Raw genomic sequence first — 15545 nt, forward strand, 5'->3', positions numbered from 1 at the left:
CAAGGCCTTGATGCCTATGATGGGACAAGGCCTTTCTGATTCAGAACAGAGGAATCTGTCAATAGACAGGGGGAAGGTGATTTCTCCAGAGAGGCCTGTCCTGCTGTAGCTCTGATCACTGTCAGCTCAAATAGATAAAGAACAAAAAGAGATTTTTAGGAGTGAGCCATCAAAGAAGCAGCTTGTCTGCAGTTTTCTGCTCTGTAACCCCTAGGAGAAATTGATGACAAATAGAATTTCACCTTCTGCTAATTTAAAATCTACAATTGCCTATTGGAGGAAGAGAAATCACAAAGCAATAATTGTTCAGTGCGAGAACAAGACAAAACTCTTTGTTTATCTGATGATTATGCTATGGGGCTCATTTTAAATAGGCACATAGAGTTAGTGGTTACTCAATTATCTGAAAGCATCCACACTATGTGAGAAATCTGTGTGTTGAGCAAGAACTCACAGTCACCAGTGTTTGCTTCACTGTCTTTTATGCAGTCTTTCTACCCTGTCCTTTCTTTAGAGAACTACAGTCTGCAACAAAAACAATGTGTGAACAAATGAGCAAAGCCGTTGAATTTTGGAGGAGATAGGATGTGGGCTATTTCTAGCTTGGGATGAATCCTCCATCCCTGCTCTGAAAGAGAATCTACTGTATTTAATCTTCCAAATAGCACCCTCTTGATTTGCATTCTGAACACTAGATAGGGGTGTTTGATGAGTTGCAAATATGGATACAGGAGATTCTTCTTGTATTGTGCTCACTCCAAAAGCTACCTTTGATTTAATGGTGTGGTGTGATATTTTATCTTCAAAGAATATTATCATAAAAGCACCACTAAGATGAATTCTTCACCTTCAGTGGAGAAATGAGGAAAACAAAGGGCTCAGCTAATTCATATTCATCTATCTCTTCACTGATGCAAATGATAAAAAGTGAACTGTCACTAATCTAACTGCTTAAAAAAAAAGAAATCCATTTACACATGCATAATTGTGGAATGCTCTTCACAGTAGTAATTTTTAGTAAGAAAGTTCTGTTTCAGGAATATTTAGCATAGGCATTACAGAATCATTCATCCAAGCTACTGTACCAATCTAAAATGTCAACACTTCTAAGCTGTGTTTCTTTGATTGTCTTTCATAGTGTATTTTTAGCAGCCTGTTCCACTGTTAAAAACTGCACTGTGATCTTGACAAATGTAAAATGTCAGCTTAATGTATCAGACCTATCAGCTCAATGAAAATAACTCAGAAGTATTGATTACTTAATGATTTTTGGGGTATTCATTAACGTCTATGTGCAGATCATCCACTCTCCAGAGCTCCTGAAGTGCTGATGACACATTAGTGGACTGCTGATTTTTTATTAGAAAACTGATTAGTTACTGGATTAGTGTGTCAAAATATACTACCTTTCATTGCCTGACAAACTTGCAAATTACTGTATTATTTTTATATACATATATATGTATCTATCACAGAGACATTAGAATCAATTTTAAGGCTGAGGGTTTAACTTAGTCTGTATGAGATATTGCCATAGTTTTGTTATTTTGATGTCTACAAAGACAAGTGCTTTGTTTGATGAGTAATGGGACACTTGGATCCTTGCCTGAGCAAGCTGTAAATGGTAGAGTTGCAGAATAATCTACAAAATCAGGTGTGGTAACACCTGATTTCTAAATGTCTGGCTAAATAAATGAAATACACTGTATCAGGATGCCATGGGGCCATACGTGAATCAAAATAACACTATAAGGTGGTCAAAACATAGAGCTACTCATTAAAAACACTGGCCACGAAGCTGTGACAGGCCTCCTTATTGTTTCTGGAGCTTGCCTGGGAGGCTAGAGTTGGGCACTGCATTCACTCAGACCCTTACAACATTGTTCTTAAAAGCAGAGGAAGGCTCACTGCATTACTTTTAAATGCAAGTTCCTGACGGTTATCCCTAAGTTTCTTCTGCCACCAGAGTGCTCTAACTTCCCAGCTACAGGCTGTTCCAGGAAACACTCATGCAGGCACAAAAAAGGATGCTAAAGAGAGACTAGAAAAGAATACATCCCTTGTTACAAGCATCTCCCCTTTGGATGGGAGAGATGTGGGTGCCAAGTATTGCTGCTGGTAAGGCTATGCTATCTGCACTATACAGCCCCTGGAAAAAATCTGAATGAAACCTTTGGCAAGGCACCTAGTTCCCCTGGCTTTCTCACGTACACAGTCAACCTTCAGATACTATCTAAGATGCCTAATACTTTCTAGGCAGCTGCAAAGGGTGCGGATGGTGTTTTCAGGACAAATAATTTTAGATATATAAGTGCCTAGCTTACAGGCAAGGACATGTATTAAGCTACTGCCTTCTCTTTTCAGTGTGTCCAGAGAACCTGTTGCTCGGTACAAACGGATAGGAAAGGTGAGGATGATAGTGTCACAGCAGTTGGCACAACTATCCCACTGTAGGTAGTAAAGCAGCAATATGAACTATGATGTACAAATCAAAACCCCCAAAGCCAAAACAAACAAACAAATTAAAAAAAAAAAGGGGGGGGGAGGGCAAAGCTGAGATGTCACTGCAGGTACAACATCTATTTTCAACCTGAAATGAAAGTTCCCCAGTTTTCATTTTAGTAAGAAACAATGAAAAACACCTGGGTTATCCAAGTCTGAAAGAATCTTTCCTCTAATTCTTTTGGGTTGACTCATGAACATTAGATGTTTGCATAAACCTGGTTCTGCAGATAAGTCCCTCAACTATTCTTTAATCTCACTGAAATGGAGTGTATTTGGAGGGAAGAATTAAAAAAAAACCTGGGATGTACAATAATTTTTCTTTCTCTCCTACCTTTTAATTTTTTTTCAGAGCTTTGCTCCCAGACTAGCAGCCATAGTGGAGACTTCAGTAAGATAAGAATATACAAAAACTTTACAGTGGTGAGGCTGACTTGATAGCTTGTGATGACATGAAAAGAAATCCCTTCTAACTGGACCTGCAGTCCAGGCAACGCAGCTAAAGCTTTGACTACAGATAACCTCACTTAGCATCGTTATCTATAATGAAAAGTAAATAGAAAAAGTCTTCCACCAAGCATTCAAAGTTGCCTAAGACCTGCAAAGAAAATGTCTTCTCACAGAAAAATCTTTTTTAACCAATCAGACCTCTTTTAGAGGCCTTTTCAGACCTCTAAAATCAGTATTTTATAATACATTCACCCTATGTTCACCATTTTTAAAACCAGCTTCCAAAAGCAGTATACATACAAACATACACTTAGTGTTTGACATTGCGTGCTTAATCCATGCACATTGTAATTCATCCAAATGCCACTTACAAGCCTGTCTTATTTCATTAGCAATGGTGAGATTGCATTCACAGTAGATGTGAGTTAACCATCCAGCTAACTGCCCATTTTCACCTATGAAATTGGTCATTCCTTCCAAACTTGTATATTACCTTAAAAATAGCTTATTTAAAAATAATTTAGCTCTACCCATGCATGATTGTTCTGCTAATAGTAAAAATATTATTCAATGGAAGTATGTACATTACCATAAATACAGACTTCTTTAAGAAACCTTATCTCACAGGACTTTTCCATTTTACACTTTTTTTGTTACACTCAAAATCCCTTTTTAAACAAAGATTCTAAAACTAAATTGCACGAGCAAGAGACAGAAATCTTGTTTGTCACATTTACAGTTCTTATTTCTTAGGATTTGTTGGGCTTTTTTCACCCTAAGCTGACTTAATACCGTGTCTTGCACGATGGTGGTGAGACATCAAGATGAGCTGTTGCTATCTCTTTTTTCTCCAGCAGAGAGGGTGGATTAATTTCTGGACAAGTTTTCTGCACCTCCTCTCACAAATGCAAGCAGCCCTGCAGGGGAGGCAAATTTGCCCTTCTGAACAGATTGCAGGATCAGGGTGTATACATCCCCTTATCTGACTAGCAGGGACTGGAAGATCTGCAGCTCCAGTTTTAGCTTCATGCAAAATGACTAGTCAACTTACTGCAAATACTTCAACGAACTGGTACTTTACTGTTTCTTGAGTTTAAGGAATAAACTACATAAAAATCTTGCAAGTATGAAATTATGCCATACGTTATAAAAACCAGCATAGATCATCCACATTTTTTGTTGCTCTGCCCTGCGGCTTCAAGAATGGCCAGATATATCCCAGGATACTTAAATGCTTCAGCATAAGCAGGGCAAAGCAAACAAATTCCAGATCAATGGTTAATTGCAGTACATACATTAGGCACTTTCACAAATGAAATTGTGCGGTAGTCAAGGACATTTTGGAAAAAGGAAAAAAAAATAACTAAACCAAACCGGAAAAATAATGACTCTAAATGGGGCAAAATAGCAGATCTATTGGAAACATGACAAAAACAGGATGTTAAGGAAAAAAATTAAGTGGAGTCAACAAGGTTACACATAAGTAACACCTTTACATTAAAAGAAATCTATTTTCCATTTTGACCTGGAAACCTCTTCCATTAATTACTAAAATCTATTTACACAGCAACTAGATAAAATCGATCTGATTGCTCACACTATTTTTGGCTCATTTTCCATGGGCTCTGAGCATTCAACAAACTGGCTCTAGAGAAGTCAATGTTTAGATGCTCTGAGTTTCCATGTTTTGCCACCTACAAAGCTATCCTAGCTACTACTTCTGGTATGCAAGCTCTTCTGTCCTGGATATGCAGTATTTGGTTCCTGGCTCTGTCCCCTTGCCCCAAACAGAGACATGTACAGAAGCCATGCTTCCTTCCAGCCATATATGGAGGCAAAACGTCTCTACTAGTATCTCTACTGGGCTTGTTATGAGGGGTTCTGGCAGGCCCCATGGCTGAGCTCTCTTACATTAACCAGACCAAGAGCACAGGACGGCAAAAGTAGAAAAGAAGACAAACACAGAAAAGTAGATGGAGGACAGGCAGACCTTGGAGAACTGGGAGAGACACACACACCTTCCTCTACATGCATTCTCGTTTCTCGCCAGAACACCAGGTAGCTTCTAAATGAAGTGATAGCAATACATCACACATTGATATCAATACATTATTTTTCTTCTGAAGTGGAATTGTTCCAGGTAAAACATCCATAAAATTTGTGCCTGTCAGTTCAGCAAAGACATGGGCACAAAAACGGAAAATGTGTATCCTTGTATTGAAGAACACCTGCTGTTAGGTAGGCAGAATCTTGCATAACAGAAGGTAAAATCTACCTGGGACAGCTGTGCTATAATTGGAGGTGAGCACAGAGGGAAAATTATTTCTGAGATGCAGTTATGTGCTTGGCTTTAATTTCACTAAACAGAAACTACAGAAATAAGCAGAGTCTGTTTAATTAAAAAACATCTTGACCAAGTGACTTCTATTTTTTTTTTTCTTGTATCATGGACAGCTGACCCCTACCAATTTATTACTATGATCTTATCAAACTTACACCACAAGCCAGAGTTGTATTTTATATGCAATGATTCTGAGACTAAAAAAAATATTGATATTTCTACCCCATATTTGACCAGACCCAAATTACCTTTAATGTGAATTTCCATCTACCTTATCATGTAGACATCAAAGAATCATATTAATGTTCTTACATCATAGCCTGTCCCAGTCTTGAGTGTATTTTCAGCTATGGTTCTCTGGCAGCAGCTTGTCATTTCATTGAAAAATCAAGTTCCCATCGGAGGACAGAAAATTGTTCAAGGCTAGCAAGGCACCCAGACCCAAGCGTGGCTTAATTCTAATTTTAGCCATGCCCCTAAGAGTGGTTATATCTTGTGATCTGACCTTGGCTTTCAAGGGAGCCTCTGCTCTGTTCTGTTGCAGAGTAGTGATGCTAGTGAACAGCAGCAATGCATTTCCCTTTCTAATCTCAGCTGGCAAAGGCTGTTGGCTTCAAGTACTTACTTGAAGGGCTTTTCCCCAGTGTGTGTCCGGATGTGATTGTTGAGTGTTGTGGCACCAGCAAAGGCACGACCACAGTAACCACACTTGAAAGGCCTGTCACTGGAGTGCGTAACTACGTGGTTCCTCAGCTCTGAAGGTTGGGAGAAGGACTGGGAGCAGTGACCACACTGGTAGGGCCTGCAATGGGAAACAGAAACACCATGCCATCAGTGCTTTCTATTGACTTGAGCAGGAAACCGTGCAGGCAGGAACATCTGGTCTTCCAAACAATTTGCAAAGAGAACTGTGGATTCAGCTTTCTTGGGAGACACCCAAAGTTTCATGATCTCTTTAGCAAATGTGAAATGCTTGTGCAGGAATTGACTGAGAGTCCGTGGGCATCCTGCTCCAAGAAACATAATTCATCAAGCTATGAGCCAGCATTACACGTATATATGCCTGTCTTATTTCCCTCAAACTCAACATGGTATTCCTTCATCACAAAAAACTGCTCACACATCTGAACTAAGAGACTCATGAAACCCTCTGTCTGTTGGTGCCAGCTACAGTCTTACCTACAAATGCATGTCTGATTGTAAAACCCATATTGTAGGTGGATTCTGTCACTATTTGCAATTAAATACTTCATATTGCTCTGGAGGAATCTAAGTTTTCTGAGATCACATTTTTCAGTGAGAGACATTGGAATAAATAATCACCATGTTACAATTACCTTTCCATTTTCTTACTGCTATTGAAAACATTTGCATCTAATTAACACATTTCTCCCATCCAGACTGAAAACACTTCTTTTTATGACCTTGAAATAAAACTCAGAACTTACGTTTTCAACACCACAATTTGTTAAAAACAAACATAGCAAACAAACAAAACTGACTGATGTGTTACACATTCAGAATCATCACAAGCAGACTGCAAACACAGAAAAGAAAGGATACAGGACAGCAAGGTGAAACAGAACTACTGAAATGCAAATACCATTTGTAGCTAAAATGTGAAGTAATAACGTATATATGTTTCTGTTTGGTAAAAGTGATTTGATATCAACATCCTACATGGCTCTCTTTTTCACAGTTCAATTAAGTTACCAACAAAGTTCAACAATCTCATCAGATTTTTGTTAAGAAAATTAAGATTTTTTTTTCCAGAGGTGGATTAATGATTTCTACCCTGTACAACATTGTAAGTCAGAGCTCTTGATGTCTGCATTTCTAGAGCAAATGGCCAACTCCAACTTAATTGCTCTCTCTTTAATAAATGTGTATGTTTAAATGGCTGGAAACCAAAACTAAAAGGAAGGAGACAATGGTGACCAAGCATGTACAATTCAATTAAGTGCAAAATAAAGTGAACTATCTCATTTGTCAAGTGAACTGCTTAATTGTGGCTACGTGCATCACTGAACACAAATACTATTATTTTACAGTGCTTCAGAGCACTGAACCCTGATTGTAGAATTTTTTAGCTTGATTAATAGCTCAGTATTGGTCAATAACTCAATAGCTTATGTTTTTAATTACTTACATTTGAAAATCTAACTGCTCTCCAACAAGTTTGAAGAAAATATATAAAAGCTGTGTAAAGGTTACTTAACCTAGATGTTGTGGCCCTCAAAAAGTACATGAAATATGTAAAATAATGTTTTAAGAGAAAAAGTAAATGATTAATATGTTTCTTTTACTGGAAGACAAGTAGGCACATGCACAGTATTCTCCTTATTTGAAGTGTGCAGTTAATTTGCACACAAAACATTTATTGAACTTGAAATGAAAATTCAAGAGCTGCTAAAACAAAGATGATTTGTGAATACAGGTTTATTTGTTTGGATATTTTCAAATAAAACACTTTTAAGCAAAAAAGAACACATTAAGATATTCTGTATCCAATAAATATTGATTTTTATTTTTTTTTTAACAGTGAAAAGGACCATTAACATCTAGTAGCCTCTGGTTATCTATTTTTAATAGCTACCACAATAAATGATACAATACTGTATAAAACCAATTAATCTTTTATTTTTTTTAAGTCAATGTGATTAATTTCATACAGGGCAAAGTCACATGGTAACTTGTCTGTAAATAGCCAAAATTCCAAACCAGTTATAAGTGAACATTGTGACGCCAAGTGAAATGTTTTTACCCCCTACATTGGCTAAAAACTTAGTTCTTGTTTACAAAGGGTATTAATACACATCCTCAGAACACATTTCACTGTTTGATGCTCAAGAAAAAGAGATGTGAAAAAAGTTAACTATTGCTAGGTCTCTTTGTATTTTTCCCATTGATCCATATCTCAGGAGAAAAATTATTAAAGAAGTTACCCTTCTCTTTGCAGGGGTTGCATTTCTCCAGTTGATACCCAGGCAATTCGGATTGATACTAAAATGTGCAGAATAAGTAACTTTTTGAATCTAAATATATGGTATACATTAAACAAAGCTCATTTTAAAAAGTTAAGACTATAAATGCATTCAAATAACTATTTTAAGATGATGAGCAGCAATAGAAGCCTGGGCACTGAGGCAGAAATACTACAATTTGCACAGTTGCAGATTCAAATATGCCAATTTTTCATGAGTTTTGAATACTTTTATTTTTTCCAAGAGCAAAAGAAATCATTCAATAAGTATAAAAGTTACAATTTTGTCCTGTTAACAATTTTGCTATTCTCTGAAAATTTTCTTGGCAGAAAATGAAATAAAAATGTTGTTTTTTAAAAAAATGAAAGTGTTGCATAAGGACTGAACATCAGCAATGCTCAGTTCAGTGAGTACATCGACACAGGCAAAGCATGCCTGTCTTTGATGTAGCAGTTATGCTATATCTTCTGCCATCACTTCGGTCTGCACTGAAACAACAAATTAAGATGGTGACTTCTTTATAGTAGAGGTTTGCAGACAGAAGGAACAGGGACATGATGACAAAAATGGTGGCCTTCCTAAACTGTGTTTTAAAGACGTGCTGCTAGACTGAATGCAATCCCAGACCAGAAAAACTTATTTCCACTAGAATAACTGAGATCATATTTCACCTTCTTGCGCTTCAAGGTATCTATGTGAATACAAGTACAGTTGTGTCACAGTCCAGATGTGTGTTGATGCTTCAGAAAATTAATGTTCAAACAAAATGAACACTTCATATGTGAAACCTACGTAACTACAATACTCCTTTGCAGAAGTACAGGCAGATTAGAAAGCATTAATAAAATCAGTTTGATGAAACAGGTGTACCAAGCTCTCAAGGTACATGCTGACTACATGAAGAAATATTTTGGTCTATAAAAAACTGTTCTTCAGCTGTCATGAACATAGGTTTGAATGTGTCCATCATTGAATTTTTTACAAAGGATCTTACGGCCTCTTCCAGATGATCAAAACCTTCTCATATGGGATTTTTCAGCTGCATTTAAGAACAGCTAAATTGATATATAGCAATGTGCAGAGGATAATGATGTGCTGACAGCCATCAAAAGCAGTTCTAATGTTTTTCCCAAAACACCAAGCTACATATTTTTCTAGTTCTCTGCCTTTCTGTCTGAGCTTAAAGAAAGGAAATCTACTTACCTAGGAGAAAATTCTCCTGTTAGAAAATTTACACTGTCATCATTAACCCCATACACCATTAATCAGCTATCTAGGTTTACTTAACACATAGAGTCCACCAGTTTTTTATAAAGACTCTAGTCTTGCAGCCCCTAACTGTACTATGGCCCACTACAGAAACATAGAAGATTTAAAGGGAAATTCAGAAAGGGATAACTATAATGCAATATTTTTCAGGTTTTGTAGTTAATTTAGATCGTGAGCTTTTCCAAGTTTTTCAAGTTACATTCTTAAAATGAAAGCAGTCGAGAATACATTTTGCTCCCTAACTTAGTTAATTTCTGGGATGATTTTGCTGTTTGGTGTTGTCTTTTCCCATCTTAGTATTTTCTCACTTTTGTAACTGATTTTTTTTCTGGGTGAAAGTACATAATGTATAGGGCCAGTACAGGCTTGTTGAACCTCACAAAAACTCATGTTTTCAGCATGTTAAGGGATAACAGTAGAAAAATCCACATATTTGCATCTGGAAGAGCTGCAGACAGGCAACTGGACATTTAGGTTAATTCTTTTTAGATTTTCACTTACCAAAAGTGACACAGACTTTAAATATTTATCTTGTACTATTCTTCTGCTAGAATATATTTTCCAACTTCTGATTTGCAAGTTCATCCAGCCAATACAAACTTATTTTCTACATTGTAAATTATTCCTGGTCTGAATTATTAGAATCCTGGAAAACATTATAATTATTTTCCACTTAATTTTCTGATCATTTCCTATATGATTAACAGGTTTCTAGTGAGACATCTTCAGAAGTGAAGTTGATGTTTTCAGTGGCATATGGAATCCTGGCACAATCCTTAAAAGAGCAACTGCTTGTAATGGTGAGCTCCTGAATACCAGTAACTCTATCATTGAAACACTGTCAGATCAGGGAGACAAAATAGCACATTGCTGTAATTTCTTCATCATATAAAAAGCTAGAAAAGCAGTAGCTAAAAGAAGAGGGATTAACATGCAGCTGAAAGTGCTTTTCTCTTTGTTGAGAACTAAGAAGGAGTAAAAAAATCAATTTGGTTCATATCATGGTCTCAAAGCATGGGAAGCAGGGCTCCACTGAAGCCAGGGCATGGTTTCACAGCATGACAGAGGGAAGGTTGTCACACCACAGCCTGTGCAAAAACTGAAAGCAGGGCACATTTAAATGGGTCCAGCAACAGCTTTCAGAGCAAGGCCTGTGTACAGCAGAGCATTAAGATGAGAGCTACAGACAGAGGAGTTAGGTCAGAGCTGTCCTATGGAAAGGTAGTTTCCAAACCTTCATGAAAAGATTATGTAAGAATAAACACTAAATTCAGCATGATGTTTACGTTTATTGAGCAATATTGCACAGCCATTCCATAAGTAGAAATAGACAATTCTTGCTCACAACATTTACTTTTTTTAAGTCTGCTCTGGGATATGTTTAAATTAATTAATGGACTTGGGGAGAACATCAAGGTCAAAGACACAGAACCTATAAAGGAAAAGCCAAACACAAAATGTTCTGATCCATGATCTTGGGGAAAAAGATCTACTAAATTGGCAATTTTGATCTTCAAAGTCCTGGTTTTGGTTGCTTTTTTGTGGTTTTTTTTTTTTTTTTTTTTAATCAAAATTTAAAATTGAGGTGCTACTCCAAAACACGGGTACAATAGTATCTTCTGAGTAAACAAGTACAAGAGCCAGAAAACATCCACAATCTATCAGGTACAGACAGAACTTATATAGTGGATTTTCCCTCAAATTATCAGATTAAATACATGGCAGTCAGTGAGACAATATATCACAGATGTAGAGATTGTATACAAAAATATGTCACAGACAGCTCTTGAGAACTGCAGCCATCTGCCTTTCCTCCACACCAATACACCCTGAATCTGGTGATCATGGTGAGAAAGAAGAAAGATGCCATTAAAAGAGACTGTGCCATTATCAGAAAAGTGGTTGCTGTTTAAAAAAAGATAATGAAATTAAAAATATTGCTCTAAAAATGTATCACTGTGATCAAAGGCTTTCAGTTACTCCTTTCTGAAGACACCTCAAATAAGATTGTTTGGCATTTCTGCAGTGGCAGAAGAAACAACAACAAAAAAATAAAATAAATAAATACACAAACAAATGAATAACTAAATAAGAAGATGAAATAAATTTCTGACTTCTGCTTCAATAAATAGGTGCTCAAACTGCTTCAGTCCAGGAAAGGCTTAAAATAAGTCCTAAAGGATCTGAAAGTCTCAGAATCAAACTCTTGATGGATTTAAACTTTCATTTTCCATACTCACCCCATACTCAGTTACCATTAATTTTGAAGACAAGCCCTACAAAATATAACAATCTCCAAATATAGATTATTCTAATAATTCTCCTTTTTATTCATAATTGATTAATTATTATTTTATTTGTTAAATCATGTGCCTACTAAATAGGACCATTTTTTTCTTACTGCCTAATCAAATTAAATATATTTGGCCTTTTTTATATCTGCCCTCATGCAGATGTTTTCTGGATCTAAGTGGATTTAAAGTTTTTTTTTTTTTTTATTTCTCTATCCCCAGGTAGTCCACTTTTCTCAAATTTCAGCCCATAAACTGGATTCCTCTATAGATTAAAAAATGTTTTCCCCTTCATCTCTTGCGGTAGGTAATCGGTATTGTTGAAAAACAAATATCAAGCAAGAATAGATAGTCTAAAGACATTTCCTAGAATAGATAGTCTAAAGACATTTCCTAGAGAAGATGGGCTCTGCTGCTTCAGTCACATCAAAGGAACAGTGGCTGGTGTTGCTCACAAATTGCTGACAATAAGCTGTTTACCAGCCAGAGCAGTGCTGCAGATGTTGGGAAAACACAAAAGAAGATGTTGCACCCAGGACTTTAGGCTGGCAAAAAGATATCTTGTCTCCTGGAAATATCGTACAACACTTCAGGAATTTTTCATCTAGAGAAATATAGTATGTTTAAGAAACTGAAGACAACTCTTTTCCAGCCACTTTATCACTAAATAGCTGATCTACTGGTATTCACTAAAAGACAAAATGCTGCCTCTGATGTAATGACTTCTAACCAAGGATATGACAACCCAGATCCTAGGGCAGTTAGGATCTGCAGTAACTGTTATTCTCATAATTTCACACATTGAATTAATTGCAGTGGGTTTAAACAGATTCATGTGACTGACATCCCACAAAATGCTCTAAATAAACCTACTGGGAAATGTTTTTACAGGAGTTATCTTGGTGGCACACCTCATGGGAATAAAGAAGGCATTACAAAACTGGCCTCTACAAGGAGTCTGCGCAACTTATTTAGCTAAAACATAAAGATGTAAGCTATTTTTCAGTACAGAGGGAACACAGGTGACATAAATCAAAACACTGCAGTATCTAGTATTTATGCAGCAGATTGATTTTTAGAGCATATTACAAGCTCATTTAGGTTTTATGCTCTCTATGTAACACAAAAGTTTCTTAAGAACGGGTTTCACAAAACACAGGAAGCCAAAGAGGAAATCAGCGGAATTAGCCAGTATCAATATTGAGAAAAAGGCGTTAGCTATTATCTTTTTAATCTTCCCGAAAGCTTCCAGGGTTCAACATATATGACTCAGAGTCCTTACTTATGCCTTCTCAACCAGATCTCCTGGGTCCTTTCTCTAATCACCCTTTTCTGTCTTTGCTCCTGGGGGAACTAACTTGTCTTCTGATACAGATAATTTTCCTACTAGGCTGTAGGGTATTCAGAGCTAAAACTGCTCTACACTTTCCTGTTGAAGCTGTTCTGCATGGACAAATTAGGTAGGTGTGGGAGAGACAAAACAGCAAGATAACATGAATCAGTAACCCACTAATGAGGGTGTTCAATTCTAAGGGTGAAGACTTAAAATACAGCCTGTGTTTCAGGCAATATTTGATACAATACATCTAGGACAAAATAAATTACAAAAAAATTAAATCTCTCACCTCCAAAATGACAGACCTAATTGGAGGATAAAACTACTCTCATTTTCTCTCTCGGGCAGGACGAATATTTAACTATCCCTTAGAGTGCAGAAAACCCCCATTAGGGGAGACTCTTCTTGCATTAACTATTATCTGCAGCTTGGTTCTTCATGAAGGAAGACAGAGGTTCAAATGAGGGAATGGATAAAATCTAAGCATCACATGTTTTTAGGTGAGTCACTGAAAAAGTATGTGGCAAAGCCTCACAATACACTTCTAGACCATCTGATGCAGCATTTTATGATTTACAGTATGCTTAGAATTCTTTAATACTGGAAATATTAGAGTCCATGAAACTTAGTAGAGTGGATCTTTCTGGGCCTATATTCTACAATGCGGCATTCAAATTGGCAGTCGCATCCCACAGCTTCCTTAGCATGGCATTTGTTTCTGCCAAGGCCAGAATCAAATTCAGAAAATGTTGGAAGGGCTTGTTTGCATTCACAGTATTACCCACACTTTATATTCTATGAAGATTTGCCCTTAGCATGTTTGACATTTCTTCTTGGGAAACTGGATTTTCACTTCAGTATCTCCACATGACAGAATCACACAAGCGAATGTGTACATGTATATATATAACCATGTACACAAAGAGACATGGACATGCATACAAACATACACACAGACTCTCTGTTTAGTGGGTTTTGGCAGTGTTTTGGTTACATGTAATTCACAATTAAATGCTGCTTTTAGAACAATCTTCTCCAGAGATTCAGCTGTTCTGCTCATACCTTCTTCACAGCTGAAGAAGAGACAGCCTTGTGCAGCCTTTTTTATTGAATTAATTTGATTTTTACCTTTTGTCCTGACAGCTATCAAAATTGTCAAATAAACCAGCTTTGATTCATAAATAATGGTTCCATTATATTTACTGTGCCACCAGTCAAAGTACCTGAAATTTTAATTCACTTGTTCAGCTAAATTTCACCATCAGCTCACGGCCATAAAATTCTGTATTGACAAACTTTCAAACCAACTTTGACTCTGAGGTATCTAGTCAACATTTTTCTTCTGTGTGGATATTAGTTTATTGAATAAGTGGCATCTGTTTTCCTCCACATCACTAGTGGAGTAGGTATTTCCTTTTGACAGCTTTGCACGATTTATGGGTTTGCATGCTCTGAAGAAAAATAGTACTAAGCAAAAAATTCCAATTCATTACCTCTTAGTGCTTAATTAAGTTCATACACATTGCACACTATAGGTGAACCCTGAAATGACTGTGACAGCCACTGAGCAGCAAGTTAGATTATCTTTGGAAGACAGAGAGACTTTTAATTATCTTGACCTTATTTTTCCTCCTATGATATTCATAAATTTTCCTTCTATTTTGTTGTCTCCATCAAATGTACCAACCCATTCTGAAAACAAGATTATATCCTCAGCTATTTCCTTTTATCTGCACATTTAGGCACCAAATGTTTTTACAAATAGTGAAGTCAAGCACTAGTTTTTATCATCTCACTTCACACAGCTGCAGATGAATCGTTTTACAGGCTCCTCCTAATAATGGTTTGGTTTTGGAAACGATAACAGCTTGATAAAAGAAGAAAGCAGTGGATCTGGCTGTCTAGATACAGAAATAGAGCCTGGGCTTTACCTGTCAGGGTTCTGCGTACACACATGCATCTGTAAGAGGATCCTCTGGGTGAAAGTCTTAAAGCATTGCCCACATTTCCAAAGATGCCAGTCACTGAACTCAGAATTTAGTTGGCTTGTTGAAGTTGGGCTTGCAAGAACTCGTTGGTTTTTGACACTGATCTGGTTAAATCCTGACTCGATGGACCCAGACTTATCCAGGAGAGAAAAATTTCTGCTACACGGAGTCTGTGGAAATACTATGGATCGCTGTAGAGTAGCAGGGGATAGTTTGCTACTTTTATTAAATGGCTGTACGGTGTCTTGTCTGGACATGGCCTCCATTACAGTCGAAGGGACATTCACTGGGAGAAAACAAGAAAAGTAAATAAGATGCTTTTTAAAAACTAATATAGTCTTGGAAGACACCAAAAAAAAAAAAACTACCAACATCCATTTTTCT

The 15545-nt window shown here is 36.9% G+C and overlaps 1 protein-coding gene across 1 annotated transcript in view; it reads right to left on the bottom strand.

Annotated features, from left to right (window-relative positions):
• The window catches only part of PRDM6 (PR/SET domain 6), a 73129-nt gene that overhangs the window by 1720 nt on the left and 55864 nt on the right, over window positions 1-15545 (bottom strand). Inside the window, exons 5-6 of the mRNA XM_061346033.1 lie at window positions 15105-15447; window positions 5919-6095 (exon numbers count right to left, since the gene is read on the bottom strand). Coding sequence (XP_061202017.1) covers window positions 5919-6095; window positions 15105-15447 — 520 coding nt within the window. The remainder of the gene's footprint in view (window positions 1-5918; window positions 6096-15104; window positions 15448-15545) is intronic.

This window comes from Neopsephotus bourkii, unplaced genomic scaffold, assembly GCF_033783945.1.
Source record: "Neopsephotus bourkii isolate Nb327-2 ecotype Australia unplaced genomic scaffold, CSIRO-AGI_Nbou_v1 NB_256, whole genome shotgun sequence".
Taxonomy (NCBI): Eukaryota; Metazoa; Chordata; class Aves; order Psittaciformes; family Psittacidae; genus Neopsephotus; species Neopsephotus bourkii.